Below are 18678 nucleotides of genomic sequence, written 5' to 3'. Positions count from 1 at the left end.
TTATCTATTAGTCAGGATTTAAAAGAGTTGTCTATTTTTTACATATTGGAGAAAAATATTATTCAAATCCTGCCGGAATCGATTGAGTATTTAAGAAGGAGGTTGCAGATAGCAAGTTAGTTGGAATATTTTTTTCCGTGCGCAGTGGTTGTATTTTTTTTGTATTACTCAAGACGTTATCAGAAATTAACATGTCTAAAAGACAGAGATCTGAAAGTTCTTCTTCTTCAGAAAGCAATGTAAGTAAATTTATTTTCTTTTATTTTATTTATTTACTTCTATATTTATTTTTTAATAATATTTTATATTTTTATATTTTTTTAATAATATTTTTATATTTTTTTAAGACGCTCTTCGCAGATTCCGAGATTATAATGAGGGACTCTGACGATGAGGTAATTTCTTTTAAAATTATTAGTTGTTTGGTTTATTTATTTTAATTAGAAATGAGTGTATGTTTTTTTATTTTTTTATAGTTGTTTGTAGACGCTGATGACGGTTCATCTAGAACGCTTTTCGCAGATTCGGAGATTATAATGAGGGACTCTGATGATGAGGTAATTTTTTTTTTAAAACGTATTAGTTGTTTTATTTATTTATTTTTATTAGAAATGAGTGTAAGGTTTTTTTATTTTTACAGTTGTTTGTAGAAGCTGATGACTGGTCATCTAGAACGCTGTTCGAAGATGAAACTATTGCGCTAAGTGATAGCGATGATTATTTGGTGTGTATTTTTTTTTAAAAAAGTTGATTTTAATTCTTATTTAATTTTTCCTAATTAGTTTAAAAGCAATTTATTGTTATTTTTATATTAGTTCAGGGGTAATCTTACTCAAAGTTTCTTGGACGCCTCACAAGAAATTCGGGATCTTGATGCTTCCGAAATTTTTCAAGAGCCCTCCATTGTGCATCAACGTGGGTCCGGTTTTCAGGTGAATAATATTTTAAATATATCATAAATTATGAAATATTAAGTTATAAACATGTATTAATTACACAACTTTTTGTTTAGAATAATCCTGGAGGAACTTTGAAAATGTTTCTTAATATAAAGCCTAATGTTAATTTTTATTTTTTAGTTGAATGATGCTATAATACTTGAACAATTGCACCAAAGGGATAATCACAAATATCAAGCCAGTGAGAGAATATATCGGGCTCGCATAGATGTAGATAAATTGCCTAGTGATTTGAGAGATCGTCCTTTAATTACAGCCAGGGAAGCAGTGAGAGATCTGTTCAGATTATTAATGGATAGGACTTTCAACAATTTGAAACCCACCGACTTAGTCCGTTTTTGCATTCAAGCTGAAGGATTAGATAAGCCGATTTCAACCACCCTGATGCCTGTTTCCGAATTTACGTTGGAGAAACTCTTGTCTTTAGTTTTGAAAGTCCTGCAGTCCAAGGACAAGATCAAGCTGGATAGCGGCTTCTTAGTGGATGTCATCACGGTGAGGCGAGATGTAGGTGCTGGGCGCATCATGAAAGTGATCAATGCCGAGGTGGATAAGATGCGGAAAAGATCCATTATAAGCATAGACAACGATGCTGAAGGATTATGCTGTGCAAAGGCAATTGTGAGGGCTATCGCACATGTCGACAAAGATGTAACGTCCATAAATGCGTTGAAAGATAGACGTCGTCCTGCTCTCTTAAAACGTGCGAAAAAGTTGCATGAAGACGCAGGAGTTCCAATAGGCCCCTGCACATATCGAGAAATTGCAGTTTTTGAAAACTTCCTGGATACACAAATTGTGGTGTTCTCTACAACAAATTCAAACAAGGTAAATACATTATTTATATATATTTTTTTGCTTACGTATAAATGGTTCATATTTATTTTAAAAACTCTTTTATTTTAGCATATATTAATATTAATGATTTTTGCGATCCCTATGTTGTTTTTGAAAAAAGTAGTTTTAAAAAAAGCAATTTTAACTTCAATTGAGAAAAAAATATTTTTACAGTAATTTTTTAGAGCAATAATATTTTTGTAATTGAATTTTAAATCACATTTAAAACAAATTACGTTATTATTTTTTCTTTGATTTATCCTTTTTTTCTTTCCTAATAAAAGTCTTAAGCTTCTTTTAAAGACCGATATTTTATGATCTTTATAGGAATGAATGTAATTTTTATTATAATAATAATTGTTATGAATATACTAGAAATTTTGGTATTGGTTATTTTTATGAAATGAGGTTAAAAAATTTTAGATGACATACAAAAGTGAAATAACCAGGAGAAGGAGGATAAACTTGTGGCTACATGACGGACACTACGAAGTCATTACTTCTCTCAAAGGTTTTTACGCTTCAAATTTTTATTGTGAAGGATGTGAGAAACCTTACGACCATGAGGAAAACCATTACTGCACGAATGTTTGTCTTATATGCAGGAAACCAGATTGCACGCCCAGTACCACACCTAAGCGATGTAACGATTGTGATAGGCTCTGTCGTTCGGAGGAATGTTATGAATTTCACAAGTCAAAACAAGGGAGACAAACGCTTTCCATTTGTGATAAGGTAAATATCATTTTTAATATAATTTTAATTTTGAAATTTAGAAGTGCTTTAATGTATTTTCATATAAAGTGACTGTTGATTTTTATTTTTTAAGCTCTACCAATGCCCCCGTTGCTGCAAGGTTATTCTTCGGAAAAATTGTCCTCGTGAGGCCCATCGCTGCGGGACATCGAAATGTGCATCATGTGGAGAGTTTGTGACCGAGTCGCATTTATGCCACCTACGCAAGGTGGATGCAAAAAGACCATCGGAAAACATCATCTACTTCGATTTTGAAACGGACCAGAGCTCGGGAGAGCATATTGTGAATTATGCTGTTGCCCAATACCGGAACGGACAGGAAAAAGTATTCAGGGGGTATGATGCGCTGAAAGAATTCTGTTCATGGCTGTTCTCACCTCTCCACAAGAATTACACAGCGATAGCACACAACATGAAAGGGTAAGATTTAGAACACTACCATATTTATTTTGTTGTAAAGGAGAAAAAATTATTTTCCATTGAATTTTTTTTTAATTATTTTTAATATTGATTATTTATTATTCTTAGTTTTATTTAATAAATAATTTTTATTTTATATTACTCCTAATTTTATTGATTTATAATCTTTATTTTTGTTTATTTATTTTTCTGACTTGTACTTATTTATTCTTAATTTTTTACAGTTTCGATGGGCAGTTCATTATGTCATGGCTTTTGGATCAGGGGTTGACCCCAGATGTTATTCCTAATGGGTCAAAAGTCATGAGCATTAAACATACCACACTTGGCATTACTATTATTGATTCTTATAGTTTTTTGCCAATGGCATTGAGTAAACTACCATCATGTTTTGGGCTAACAGAACTGAAGAAGGGATATTTTCCCCATTTATTTAATACTCCAGCCAATCAGTCATATATAGGGGCTTTGCCTGACATAGCTTGTTACTCTCCAGATTCAATGCAGCCAAAGGCTCGTACAGACTTTTTAGAGTGGTACGATCTCCACAAAAACGATGTATTTGATTTTCAAAAAGAGATGAGGGAATATTGCAGGTAATTATTCATATCGCTGCTTTTTATTTTGCTATGACTGTTAAACATGTTTATATGTTTTTTTATGTATTTTCCTTATTTAGATCTGATGTAGATATATTAAGGAGATGCTGCAATAAATTTCGCGAGGAAATGATTAAAATATCAGGCGTGGATCCTTTCTGGTAAGTTTCGATGTGAAACAAAAAAAAAAAGTTTAACATATTGATTTTATTTTTTCTAATAATTTTTATATTGCGTGTTTCAGCTATGTAACAATTGCATCATCCTGCATGGCTGTTTATAGGAGCAAACACATACAGCCAGACACCATTGCAATGGTTCCTGTGAACGGGTACGTGAATAGTACAAACTATAGCCCAGATGGAATTCGATGGTTGGATTTTCTTGCTCGAGAGCAAAACATTGAAATTGAGCATGCGTGCAATGGAAGTGGAGAGGTACGGGTAGGAGGAGTGTCTGTTGATGGTTACTGCAGAAAAACGAAAACTGTATATCAATATCATGTAGGTATTTATTAATGTCCTAATAATTCAATCTTTGTTTGTTATTACTTTTAAATTGAATCTACATTCATTTTTTTTAATAGGGATGTTTTTTCCATGGCTGTCCGGATTGTTTTGATGGGGATACCATGCATCCATTAAAAAAAGTGACCATGTCCACATTGAGAAAGAGGACAAGTGAAACGACAGAAAAATTGAGGTCCTTAGGCTATGAGGTCTACGAGCTCTGGGAGCATCGTTTTCAAGAGATGAAAAAAGAAATGCCAGAGTTACGTGATTTTGTGAGAAATCACAAAATGATAGACAGGTTAAATCCCAGGGACTCCTTTTTTGGCGGTCGTACAAACGCTGTGCGACTATTTTACGAGGGGGAAGCTAAATATGTTGATTTCACTTCCTTATATCCTTGGGTAAGTACACAGGCTTGCATTCTCTGTTTAAAATGGTAGTGTTTTTTTTTTAATGTCTTAATTTAATTACTTTTTTTTAATTTTACAGGTTAATAAATATTGCCAATACCCTGTTGGGCACCCGCAAATAATTACTTCTAACTTCGAAGGCATTGATAACTATTTCGGGATTGTTAAGTGTAAAGTGCTTCCTCCCAAAGGACTTTTTCTTCCAGTTCTTCCCTACAGATCAAACGAAAAGTTAATGTTTCCGTTGTGTAGGACGTGTGCAGATACTTTGTCACAAACTACTTGCACCCACGCAGAAGAAGACAGGGCAATAATCGGTACTTGGGTGACAGAAGAAATCAAGTTGGCAGTAAGAAAAGGATATAGGATAGACGAGGTAATTATTATTTTTTATTTATGTTACTAGTGGCGAATAAAATGAGTGTTTTTATTAATTGCATATTTCATATTACAGATTTATGAAGTTTACCACTTCGAAAAATCATCTAAAGACCTATTCAGGTCATACATTGATCTTTTTCTCAAGATTAAACAGGAAAGTAGTGGTTGGCCGAGAGAATGTGTGACAGAAGATGACAAGCAAAGATATATCCAAGAGTATTTTGAGAAAGAAGGGATACAATTAGATCCAGAAAACATAGAAAAGAACCCTGGTCAAAGACAAGTTTCAAAGACGTCTCTTAACAGTTTTTGGGGAAGGTAATTAATTTTTCTTACTAATTGTTTTTCTTTGGTAATGCCTGTCTTGAAAAGTTTAATATGTTTTTTTTCTCATCAGGTGGGGGATGAACCTAGCTAAGACACGTATAACGTATGTCAACTCGCTACCTGAACTAAATAAGCTGTTGGCAAATCCAACAAAAAAGGTAATTTGGGTAGAAGGAAAAAATAATCTATTAGTTGAAATATAGATCATAATTTTTTTATTGTAGTATTCTAATCATTTTTATTTACAGATCAAAGACATCTATTTTCCCAGCTCTGAGATAGCCGCTGTGCAGTGGGAAACCCGCCATGAGTTTATTGAACAGGACACAGCGACAAATGTATTCATCGCGACATTTACGACTGCCTGGGCAAGAATCAAGCTATACTCCGAAATGGACAAACTAGGAGAGTCCGTTTTATACCATGACACGGACTCAGTAATATACGCAAGTAACGGTGAAAATGATCCTCCTCTTGGCAATTTCCTCGGTGATTTTACAGATGAATTAGACGGAGATGTCATCACTACATTCGTTTCTGGTAAGTATAATATGTCCAGATGATAGTTCTTTTTCACTGTTTTTTAAAAATGGAAACTCAGTTTTTTATTTATTTTAGGTGGAGCAAAGAATTATGCGTATACCACTCGATCCGGAAAAACTTGCTGCAAGGTTAGAGGTTTTTCTTTAAACGCAAGAAACTCTGAATTGCTCAATTTTGAGTCTGTGAAGCATCTTGTTTACTCCTTAGACCGAGAAACAACAATCCCCATCCACAATCCCTCTAAGATCACCCGACAACCCAAGAAGAGGAAAGTCGTCAATTCAGAAGAGACGAAAAATTACAGAATGGTATATAACAAACGGGTTATTAGACCGGACTATTCAACACTTCCCTATGGATATTGATGCCTCAACAGCGGCATGGGTTAGCCTAACGGTATCCCTATAGCAGTCTTCAGTCCACCAAAGAGAGGATTAGGGCTCCCGGCGATTGACCTCTTTAAAAAAAACGCATCTTATCCCTTACCCCACTCGGGTGATGAGGAAAAAGGGTTCTTTTGTGCAAGCATGAAATGTGTGTGTGTGTGTGTGTGTGAGAGAGAGAGAGAGAGTAAATGAATGTTTTCATGGAAATGAAAAAGAAAACATTTTTTTTTAAAAAGCAATATTTTATTACAATATAAAAACATGTTACAAATATTTTACAATTTTCTAGTATTTCAGCCATTTGGTTTTCCTGGCAAACAATGTGGGTACAGAAGATGAATCAGTAAGTAATTTTTTATTAATTACAAATTTTTCAGGTACTTTCAATTCTTGTAAAGCTTCAAAAAATATTTTTTGTCCTTTTGGCTGTTTCTTTTCATTTCTCAATACATTGTTTATCAAATGAGTGATATTGGTGTCAGGAAGAAGTTTCTGTTTATACATAATTTCTCCTTTTTCAGTCCACGATAACAATTCATTATTAGCTTGCAGGAATTGTAAAAGCTCCTTAGCACGTTCCTTCTGACTCTTGGGGACAATATTCATGAGCTGCGTTTCTATTAAGCTGCTGTTTTCTTGATCATTTTCTTCTTTAATATCTTTAGTCTTTTCTTCCACTTCGATTTCATCCACTGCTTGAGTTGATTCGCGTTTATTCTCCAAAAAGGTAGGAAATTTAATGTATTTTTGGAGAATTTGCAAATATAACACTGCTTTTTCATCCTCAGAAATATTTTTATTTTTTATAATATCGTGCATTTGCCTGTCCAACTCAGACAAATATTCTACAGTATTAGTTTGTAATCTATCTTCAGGAACTAAGACAAATTTTTTAGCGTGTTCCATTGATTAAAGTCGTTAAAGCTGTAATAGCGGCTGGTATCAGAAATCCTAAGAATCCGTCACCTCGTTGAACAAGAACTTCTCTCTTACGGAATAAAGGTACTTTTTTGTCTGCAATTTTTCTTAAGCTTTTTTTAAAAGGTGAAAGTTTCTTCTTTTGATTTTTATTTAGAGGAATGTTACCTTTTAACAAATTAAGTACACATTCGCAAATATGTTTAATAGATTTAGCTGAACAATGTCTTAAAAATTTCCGCTTTGATTTTGATTTAGCCACAGCTTTTAAGACCTCGAGACAACAGTGCTTATTGTCCGACATTCTAATCTCATTTGATTGTTTTATTCTTTGTGAGATTTGTTTTATACCAATTTCCAAATGATTCAGCTTTGATGATGGCACAGTGATTTCTGTTTAAGTGTCTAAAATTACAGTTAACATGAGATCGGGTAAAATCATTGATTTTCGGACAACCAAGCGTTTCTAAGTTCACACAATGACGATTCGTAAAAGTTTGAATAAATTTTGTTTTTTCTACTCCTTTTATATAAATCTTTTCATAATTCTGAAATATCTGCTCTAAAACAAAGTATAATTCAATATAAGGTAATTCTCCAAAATTCCAATCGTATCCGTGAGTATTATTTTTTATCCAAAAATATTGTTTTTTCTCGTGCTTTCTTAGCCCTATAAAACTAAATGGTGGTTGAAATGTCCATTTATTCAAATCATTGTTATGTATATCAAAGAGTGCAAGCTCTTTGATAATAAATCGGCTTTTATTGAATAAAAATCCTTCAAAATCTAAAACAGCGATTCTACTCATGTTCTCTGAGGTTAGTGAACAAATGACTATCGTGGTTGGTACACGATCATTTTATCGTTTTTTAATATGTCTGTGCGCAAGCGCAAATTATCTTCCGTATCTGGCTTTAAGTCCACCAATAGGTAACCAAAAGGCTTTGAAGTCGCATCTCGATAAACTTCTTGAAAATATTTCACTTTTGTCGGATAGAGTTGTCTGCCTAAATGAGTGATTTGGCTTTGATCACGTGGGTTTTTAAAAAGAATAAGATAATGAGCATTTAGGGATATCTCTCTCATCTCTTTACCTTTATGAAATATATTTTGAACGATAAAAATTACTGAGACGTTACGGTGGTGACTGTGCTTAGTAAACAAATGAGTTAATTTGGAATTACTTCCTAATTCAGACATAAGATCATCTAGAATAATTAATGCGTTTGAAATAGTATTTAAATCAGAAGGAACGCCCTCATGAAATGTCACATTCGGTATTGTTTCAAACATGGTTTGATACGCTCCGTAACACCAAATAACCGATTTTGGAAAGGGCTCAATAATTTTAGATTCAATTATTTTTTTGCAAAGCTGACTTTTTCCACACCCTGTTGGACCAGCCAAAACACACGTGAACGAATGCCTAAGTTTAGGAAACTCCATCTTGAATAGAAAGGAATAAATACGCAGAAGTATTCATTAAAAATAAATAACATAAAAATTGGTATGTAAAGAAAAACACAAAATGAAATATCACATTTAAAAAATAATAATTTTATTGTTTGAAAGCAAAACGTACTCCAAATTTCTTTTTTACAAATTGATACATTACAAAATCATTTCTTTTATTAACATTAAGCATTCTTAAAATGGAAACCATAGAATGTTTCTGACAACGTTTGTAAATGAAAAATATACAGTATGCACCGCATACATTGGACGTGAGCGATTGAAAAGTTATAGAATTCCAACATACATAAGAAATGTTAAATAATTTATACACATCAAGTCCATAGAAATCAGGAGAATGTCCATATGAGTCGAAAAATTCCAATGTTCTCCCTTCAGTCATGTACAAAGCTAGCCAATGAGATCCTGGTCGAGTTGAGTCATCAGTGTTGACGATAATAGCTTGATTTTCTTGCAATAAAGGTATCATGTCTCTCGAATAAACGCCTTTAAACTTGGAAGCTGTTGTAGAATCTTGTGATAAAATTTCATAAATCTTAGCTCCATCCATTTCTTTAACTTCCAAAATCGTATATAATGTCTCTTGATTTGTTAATTTCTATGACGTTCTCAAATTCTGCAAATACGATGACACAGACTGTTCCCTCTAACGGTTTCTCAAATTTCATTTCAATTCGTAAATTACTATGCTTTATTAAATTGAAATGATCTCCGTCACATAAATCAGGGGGACAAGTCAAAAGCATATAACGTGTAACCATCACCAAATTCTTCTCGAGAAATAAAATTACCCTTGTCACTTCTCATATGTTCAGTGCTCATAAATAAATTTTGATAAGCTCTGATATATTGTTTTTGTGAAAAGTTGAGTTCGAGTGGATTGTGAGGAACAGGTTGGCCGTCGACATACACAGCAATGAAATTTAAATTAAAATGTTTGAAATCAAAAGGATTCTTTTCAAATGTTCCATGGAATGCATCATTTTCAACACACCCTATAATGAGTCGCTTTGGAATTTGTCCCACAAACACATTGTCTTGTACTAGCGACATGTTTCCTTTAGGAATTGAAAACACTTTACATAGAACTCGATTGATAGGATATTTCGCAGTATCTTTTTCTAAAGCTTTTGCATGGCCTAGAATAACTCCAGGGCTTACTCGCACTTTTCTTACTAACAATGAAATTCTATCTAAAACAACTTTATATCCAGATTTTCCTATTAAACAAAATTCGGGTTTACTGCGAATCAGTTTAATTTTTACATCTACCAAGTTTAATAGTAATCTATTTTGATGAAACAAATCACTGTGAATGCAACCAATCATATCCACGGTTGAACTGAGCTTAAAATATTCTGATCTTTTTTTAAGTCCATCATCGGAATCCTTATAATAAAGTTCTGCAGTAAGTTGGGAGGTTTTGCTATCATAACCGTGATTTAAAAGAGTTTCTAAATAGGATCTATATGGATAAGTGTTACTGGAATTTGATATGATACGGTCATTTAAAGATACATCCACTTGAGAAAACAAAGAGTGTAAAAATAAATTGACTGGACCAATATTATCACCTGCTGTTAAATTAGTATTATCGTTTTTTAAAATTTTTGCTTGAACGTGAAGCTGAGTTTGGCTTAAATCAATAAATTCGTCTCCTGATCCAGATATGTGAAATTCAACGGGACCACCATCAAACACATTCGATAACGGGTGAAATTCAACCCACTGTCCACTTTGTATAACTGTTTGTGTGCCGGGCATCTGAAACAATTCCAGCTCCGACTTTACACATTCTGGGGAACCTTTTAAAAGAAATGTCATGATGTTGAGTCAAAAATATCACGTCCTCTTCCTTTCTGTCTCTTTGATGAAATGATTTTTTTCTTGGTCTTGCGCTTTCTTTTATATCCTCCGCTACCTATCATTGACTGTATTTTACCAAGTGCTTTATTGGCTAGATTTTTACCCGACTCTTTTGCTCTATTCTTGGCGGATGTTTTCAAATCTTGGCCTGCTAATACGTCCGTCATAACAAGTGATCCGGTGACTAATGCTTCTTTTCCAACAGTTTTTGATCCACGCAAAATATATGGTAAAGCAGCTCTAAATATTCTTCTAAATATACCGCCCAAACCATAGCCTTTTTGATAGGATATACCACGATAATAGGGTAAACCATTTCCCATTTGAGAGGCATAATGGTCTTCCAATTTCTTGGAGCAGCACACATAAGGTATTTTCATCTTGATAGCTAATCTTTTAATGAAAAATTTTTTAAAAATACTCTGTATTTATAGTATTTGTCGCATTCGAAAATGCAGTACAATAATAACTTTTCCACGTGAAAATGGAACAAATTCGCCAGAATTTAATCGTAATTCAAAACTTATAGTTTGAATTGTACTTCGAATAACTGGAACATATTGTGGTCTGTCATAATACTTGCTTACAACTTCTCCATCCTTTCCTTCTACTTTGACAATCCTCAACAATGGCGCGTGAACATGGCCTACTATTTGCTGTGACACAATGTCACTGTAAATATAAAAGTACGAAAATCGAGTCCATGCGTCAGCGGCAAATTGACTTTTCATGGTACCCCGAATAGTCGTATTATTTGGAAATCCTAAAATCTCCCCCAAATTTTCAAGATAAAGACAAGTTCCCTGTACTGCATTAATTTTAACTAGTTTCGTAGCTTTATTATAACTTAATGTAAACCAGCTAGGGTTTTTGGGTAAAGCTTGTTGTATAGCTCCTACAATCTCAAACATTGATTCATAACTTCCCACATCAATTTTTTGATTTACAGTTGTTACAATATTGCCATTTTCAATATCGTATCGAAAATAATTATTAGTTTCATTAATATTCAACCATGAATGAGGATAAATAATTTCAGATAAACCCACCTCGTACTCTCCTTTTAGGTCCAAGGGGGTAGGCAGCTGAACTGTATAATGCGAGACTTTATTTTCAGAAAAATATTGCAACGAGCTATCAGAAGGTAACGTCACGTAGAAAGACATGATTCTTAATGAGACTGGTTAAACAATTCTATCCTATTTATACTTTTTGAATATCAGTCACCCAATCATTAAACTTATCAGGGTAACCTAAAAATTTAACAAAATATTGCATCTTTCCATTGATTTTCTTTTTTTTAATTACTTTTTCAACCGGAAAATAACCAGAATTGACAACTTTTTGTAATTCTTCCGCATAAAAAGTACCTTCAATTGCTTCATTCATTAAATCTTTTAATTTATACACTATAGGATTTCGAGGAACTATTTTATCTATCACAAATAATTCCCGAGTCCAATTATTTTCATATCCTTTCTCAAATGTAAGTTTTGATTTACTAATGCGAACAGTGTCACCTATTTGAAAAACAGCTTGTTTTGGCTTATCATTATTCACCTCATCACTATATAAATTATTCCATACTTCTTTTTGATTATCGATATTCACTGAGGCTGGTTCCATTTTTATACTTCTGTGTTTGGTATGATTATAACTATCGATTAATTTAGAAATTACGTCAATATATTTTTTCGTATTATATTCTGTAAAGTATTTCCACATCTTCATTTTTAAAGTGCGGTTAAATCTCTCAACAATACTTGATTTAGTTGCATTATTCGTTGTAAAAAAATGAACTCCTAAATTTTTAAGATACTGCTGTATAAGTTTATTAGTGAATTCTGTTCCTTTATCTGATTGCAGTTTCTCAGGTTTTCTTTCTTTAAAAATAGATTTTAAGGCAGACAATACATTTTTGGCCGATTTATCTTTCAGGGGGACTGCCCAAGCATATTTCGAGAAACAATCAATACAAGTTAACAAATATTTGTATCCACTATTAAACTTTGCTAAAGACTGCAAATCAACTAAATCAATTTGAAATTGTTCATCTATACCTCCAACAATCACTCTATTACGCTTAATTTTCTGCTTTACTGGTTTATGTAAAGTATAAGAATCCTTACTCTCTAACCATTTTTTAATTTCACTCTTTTTCACTTTACCTTTCACTGCATCATAAATAGCATTGACTCCACCGAAACTTCCTGGATGTTCAGGCTTTCTATAAACTGACGATAATAAATTATCCATTTATACAAAAGTGATTAAAATTTTTTTTTTTAAAAAAATAATCTGAAATTTTTCTGCAAATCCTAAGAGTTAAAAAAAAATAAACTATCGTTCAAAATTTAAATATAATTATATTGGTAGTTAACAAAATTATTATAAAATTTTCCTTGTGGCGAATTTTGAAATTTAAATAATTAGCAAACTTAGAACAATTTTTAAAGAACTAAAGTTTCATTAACCTCTGAAATAATAAGATTTCATTGCCTGCTGAAAAAAAAAGCACCAGTCTGAAATAGAAAATTTCAATGCCTGCTGAAAGAGAATGTGTAAAAAACATTTAAGTGCAAAGTAAAAATAACAAATTTGATATAACATAATTACATTTATTTAGGTAATAGTAAAAAAATTTAAAATTCATACGAACAGAAATCCTTTCTTGCAGCTTCGATGCATACATCCAATTTAATATTTTTTAAGTACTGTTCACTCAAATAGTTTATTAACGGCTCCCGTTCAGGGAACAACATGTTTTCACACAATTCCTTTTCAAAGTCTCTAACGAGTCCTGTAACGTTCAGATGCATACATGACTCATTGAAGTCTCTTACAGGCACTAAGTCACCGATTTCTACTTCTTCATCGCAAATCCTGACGGGTGGGCGAATGTCTTTTTTTTGTCCTATGTTTTTATATAAGACGAGGGTGAGGCACACATTCATATCCTTCTCGGCCTCTTCGTAACGGTCGTTCACAGGTTTTTCAACTGGCAGGTTCCTCTTGGACACAGTGTGGAAAGTTTCCAAGACGCTTCTGTTCTTAAACTTAATGGCTATGTAGCTCGAAATGACGTCGTCCTGGGCCTTTTTAATTGCGTTCCACTGGGAGAAGGTCACATCTAGAGGAAACTTATAGACTCTTCCACTCCTGCACTTGTATTCCTGGGTCAGGGTATATTTCCCTTCATCAGACATCAGTAGGTAGAACTCTCTCTTGTCGTGAATGTTCACAGCCTCCAAGGCAAGATTTATATCCACAACATCAAAAATCGACGTAGGAGGCCCATTCTTAAATACAACAACGAACTGCTCTGGAGTAATTGTAAGTCCAACTGTTGAAGGGTAATAGGCATCGCCGTACCTGTTGAATTTCCTGATATGGATGCCAACCTTCTTAGCATAGACGCTGGCCAGTACGAAGAAATTATCTCCTATGGGATAGTAATGCTCTGGATACGACCCTTCTTGAAATAAGCCTTTCCTCTTAGGAACATCCTAAATTAAAATAAAAATATTTTTTGAGTCATCAAGAAACATAACAAAGTAACTAATAATAATTAAATCTCTTATGTTACTGAAGTTTATTTAACTAGTAATTAAAATAAAAAATTAATTTAACAAGCTTTATTAAAAAAATATTGTAGTGATTGAGAAAATTAACTTTTCACAATTTTGACTAAGATAACTAATTAATTTTCTATCATTAACAAAATAGAAATGGCTAATTAAATTTAACAAAATAATTTTTGGTTAAATATAGATGTCTATTAGTGTCTCTCAGCAGCTTTATAAATAATACTATTTAACGTTATCAATATACTATGTAAAATCAATATAATAAAATAACATTACAAAATTTTTTAAAGTATTTAAAAAAATGAGTACTTACTTGAATATCATCATGCTTTCGCTTTAGTGATTCACTTCTATCCATACCGAAGACCAAGAAAACTAGTAGTTTACTGAAACTCAAAAAAACTTAGAAGAACAAAAACTTTAACTGCAAACTTAATAATTTTAAAAACTTAACAAATACAAGAGACTAACCAACGAAATGCATACAAGCAACTGAAATACTATCACTTGAGTGAAGTATTAACCCTCCCTTGTTTAATCTTGTCCAAGCCGGACTTGCAGTATCCGCTTTGACGTCAGGGCAGATCCTGTACACCCCCTTAACATATGGTTCGATTTAGCGATACACGTGCGTAACAGATATATCGTTGCCAAGATGAGAAAAGTAATGATAACAGGAAGGTGGGCAGAAATACGAAATCGGATAGCTGATAAGATTCAAGTGAAAGTATATCGATACAACTAGGAGGTGTTATCGATATCGAACCTGTCTTGTTCATAAATTAAATACAAAGGTTAAACTTATTTACGCATATCATACCAAGCGCCCGCAGGGTAGTTGTCTAAAGCGCAGCAAACAACTACCCTGCGGAAGCTTTTAACTGGCGTTGGTTCGATCCCCACTGGGGACTAAAGTATCATTTCATTCTAATTATTCAATAATTCAATTGAAAATAATTTATTAATGTAATTCCAAGTATTAAGCATTGCAAATAATATAAAAATAATAGTTTAATATTTAAATATATTTCTATTTTATAAAAATATATTATTAAAGATGAATTCAATATTGAAATATTTTTTAGTATGTTAATAAGGATAATTTATTTTTAATTTATTTAATTATAAATAATTTAATCGATCCAACTACATATAAAAATAATATACATATAATAATATAATAATACATGTATATAATATAAAATTATATATTTCATGAATCATAGCAACACTTAAAAGAAATAAAAATTTATTATTTGAATATACTATAAATTTATTTTAATTTATATTTTAAAATCATATTACTAAAGATTTAATTTAAATAATATTAAAACATTTTTTTAATTAACATTCACTAATTTGAAGTTAATATCACTAATAAAGTCAATATTAGTTCAGATACATAATTATTCAATTATTATTTTAATTAATTTTCTTTTCTTCCGTAAATTTAAATTTTAAAAATTATATTTCTTACATATAGATGGAACCACTGATTCTCGATCGAACATAACATGTTGCCACCGCTAAAAAAATATTTAAACATATTAGACGGGCAGAAATAAAACCATGCCAACATATTTTAGGCTTAAGAAAAAAAAAGAAATAAGCTCCCCATGACGCTGCAGACAAAGTTTCGATTTCAAAGAAAAAAGAAATAAGCTCCCCATGACGCTGCAGACAAAGTTTCGATTTTAAAAAAAAAGAAATAAGCCGCTGACCACTTTCTCTCAGGGGGTGACGTCACTACCCATGCCTCACGATAAGGGAAGAAGCAGAGAGGGACTATGGCGTCACATCCGCCTACTATATTACGGCTACTACTACTTACTACAGCAGAAAAAAAGTAAAAATAATTTTTTTTTTTTTATAAAGTTGAATGTAAAAAAATTTATTTTTCATTTTAAATCAGTTAGGTTTCTCCAACGTACCTTGGGACTTATTAAGTCTTTATAAAACTAAAAGATGGTAAAAATTTCAATTTAAGCACATTAACACTTTTCTAAAACCATATTTCAAATCATGTTTTAACGCAAGATTAAATTAAAATTAATGAAGAAAGCAATGTGTAATATTTTTCCGGTGGAAACTAATTTATGGTGTCTATACTGATGAATATATTTGTATCACTCATTTTTATCAATAAATTTAATTACAGTTTGGAAACACTTGTTTCAGTTGATGAAAGGAATGTGCCTTTGTATGATTTTCTAGATGAAGTGAATTCTGTATTAAAATATTTTTTGGTAGTGCACATTATCATTCCTTATCATGCATTATCAATACTATCCAATTATTGTTCTTATAACCATTCCGCTAGTATTGATTATTATTCCTTAACTTTGAAAAGAATAATGAATATAAAAATCAAAAATTGCATTTCAACTGATGGAATGCGATTTCCTAAGGGAAATTAATTCTTTGCACAAAAGCATCCCAGTTTATAGAAATTATTTAAAATACCTAACATTGAACAATAAAATGAGTGTTATTGACGAATGATTTATCTTAATCTAATTAAATTCTGTAAATAAGTATAATGTTGTTGTCTATTGTTTATCTTATAAAAACTTTATATTTTTAATAAATTATTTTATTTACTTTTTACTTAGTACTCGTTTATTTCTATCGACATTATAACATTATTTTTAACATTTGGCTATTGTCTAATACACTTAAAAAATAGAAACACATGTAAAATAGGAATTTTCTCTTAAAAATCTTGAATTCAGGACTAAAAGCATATGGAAGCATTTCGTTATTATATCTAATAATCTGTTTTGTTTTTGTTTTTTTTTAATTTTTTTTTTTTAAAATTTCATTTTGACCTATATATATTTTTTTATAAGGCATAACATATTTTTATTCTGAGTGCCCTTCAAAAATCTTGTCAAATTTTGATTTTGAAATTAATATTTGCTTTTTATTTTTTTTATTATATATTTCACACTATTTATAAATATTAGTTTTAGATTACTTCGTACACTCTAAAGAAAATTCAATTTTATTTTATTTTGTGTTTAGTTTCAACAGTGTCTTAAATTGTTATATGATTTTCTTTGTAAACATGCAAAAATTTGAGGACAAATAAATGAAGTAAATAAAACATACTGAAAGTATAGGTTGAAATTCTGAGAAATTGCCTCCATTGTATGCACTTAAAATTTTTCTACACTTAATCAGGTTTAAAAGTTTAGTGTATTATTTTCTTAAGACATAGATTTACTTAGAAACTTTTTTTTTTCAATATTCAGAAAGCAGCAATTCATTGTCATGCATATTTATGCTTTTCGATGATCTCATGTTGTTAGGAATACATTCGAAGCAAGAAAATTAATTTAGATAAAGTAGTCGATGTATTTGACCAAAGATACATAGTCGATATATTTGACCAAAGAAGTCGAATTAAATTACATTAGGAAATCATAAATATTATGTATTATAAATCTTAACTATACACAATTATTTTTATTAAAATTACAGCTTATAGTTCTTCCTACAAAAATAAGTTCTAGAGGTTTTTTGGTCTTAGCGATGAAACTTTTAAAATTATAAATTTATTTATTAGATATTTAATTTTTTATAGAAAGATAAGAAAGACATTTATCTTTTGTTACTTCTAAATAGCTTCATCTTGCAAATAAATTTCTCATCATTTTAACATCTTTTTTTTAGCGCTGGTTGACTTGACTGATTCACCTGATAAAAAGTTTTTTACCCAATCTTAAAAAAAAAATTTTTTAAGAAGTTATTTATCGATCTGGTATTATTTAACAATATTCTTGAGTTTCTTAACAAGTGGAATTGAAGCGTAAAGGAGAAAACTGTTATGTTTAAGTGAATCAAATTATAGTTTTGTTTTAATATAGATGATGATTTATTTAATTTCTAAAATACTAGAGTTTTAAAAAATTTAATGTTTAAATTAAAATAAAATTGAACTACCTAGTTATTAGTTAATTATACAAATTTTAAAAAAAATATCTCTCTTACAAAAATAGCTAAACTGGTTTTAATTTGCTCTTCGAATATCTTTGGAATTTTTTCTAGTTGTGCATAAATTTTTTAATGTTTAAGTAGAATAATATTTAATTAAGAACACTGTAGAATCTTATGCTGGATGTGCATTTACTTTTTACTTACTCAGATATCACCTTTATAATTTTTTCTTTGTTAATATTTGAATCATGATAAATTCTTTATCAGAACAAAATTGTCTATATCATATTATTATTATTCGTATATTAAAAAGTAGTGTTTATTTTCAAAGTTATTTTAGCCACCCTGTCGGGCTAATACTAACGCCACTCTTGACTAGTAACTAGTAGAATGCCATTTATCTGAAAAAGAAAATTAGTTCCATCCAGTTAATTTAAATCATGAAAGAAAACAAAAACAATTTCTAATATTTTAAAACCTGTCGCTATTATTGTAAGTATCTTACTAATTCATATTCTTTTTTCTTCTTTTTTTTTAAGTTTCAATACTTCCAAGTTCCAACAGAGAAAAAGAATCAATATTTAAAATACTTTTGTTGGATTGTAAAAAAAAATTAAATTTTAGTTTTAAATAAAAGTATTTTGAATTTCAGCTGTCTAATTATTTGAATTTGAGCTTGAAAAATTCAAGCACCTTAGACATCTATCTTATAAAAAAGTAAGTTCCCATAAATAATTTTTTTTTTTTACTTAAGAATTCGGATA

The 18678-nt window shown here is 31.0% G+C and overlaps 3 protein-coding genes across 3 annotated transcripts; 1 reads left to right on the top strand and 2 right to left on the bottom strand.

Annotated features, from left to right (window-relative positions):
* The first annotated feature begins 5278 nt into the window (after window positions 1-5278).
* Window positions 5279-6109, top strand: LOC147813198 (uncharacterized). The gene is made up of 3 exons (XM_087158469.1): window positions 5279-5359; window positions 5450-5741; window positions 5820-6109. The coding sequence occupies exons 1-3, from the start codon at window positions 5279-5281 to the stop codon at window positions 6107-6109; spliced, it is 663 nt and encodes a 220-aa protein (XP_087014595.1).
* Window positions 6110-9245: 3136 nt separating this feature from the next.
* On the bottom strand, window positions 9246-10346 carry LOC147813197 (uncharacterized protein F54H12.2-like). The gene has a single exon (XM_087158541.1). The coding sequence runs from the start codon at window positions 10344-10346 to the stop codon at window positions 9246-9248; it is 1101 nt and encodes a 366-aa protein (XP_087014667.1).
* Window positions 10347-12985: 2639 nt separating this feature from the next.
* LOC122272273 (uncharacterized) lies at window positions 12986-14528 on the bottom strand. Its single transcript, XM_043055733.3, has 2 exons — window positions 14289-14528; window positions 12986-13894 (listed from the first exon to the last, which is right to left on the bottom strand). Exons 1-2 carry the CDS (start codon window positions 14331-14333, stop codon window positions 13031-13033), a joined length of 909 nt encoding a protein of 302 aa, XP_042911667.2. The 5' UTR covers window positions 14334-14528; the 3' UTR covers window positions 12986-13030.
* Between the last annotated feature and the right edge of the window lie 4150 nt (window positions 14529-18678).

This window comes from Parasteatoda tepidariorum, chromosome 3, assembly GCF_982258835.1.
Source record: "Parasteatoda tepidariorum strain Cologne lab strain chromosome 3, Ptep-v5.0, whole genome shotgun sequence".
Lineage (NCBI taxonomy): Eukaryota > Metazoa > Arthropoda > Arachnida > Araneae > Theridiidae > Parasteatoda > Parasteatoda tepidariorum.
Note: the sequence above shows the minus strand (reverse complement) of the source record. Positions and strands in the feature narration are given on the sequence as shown.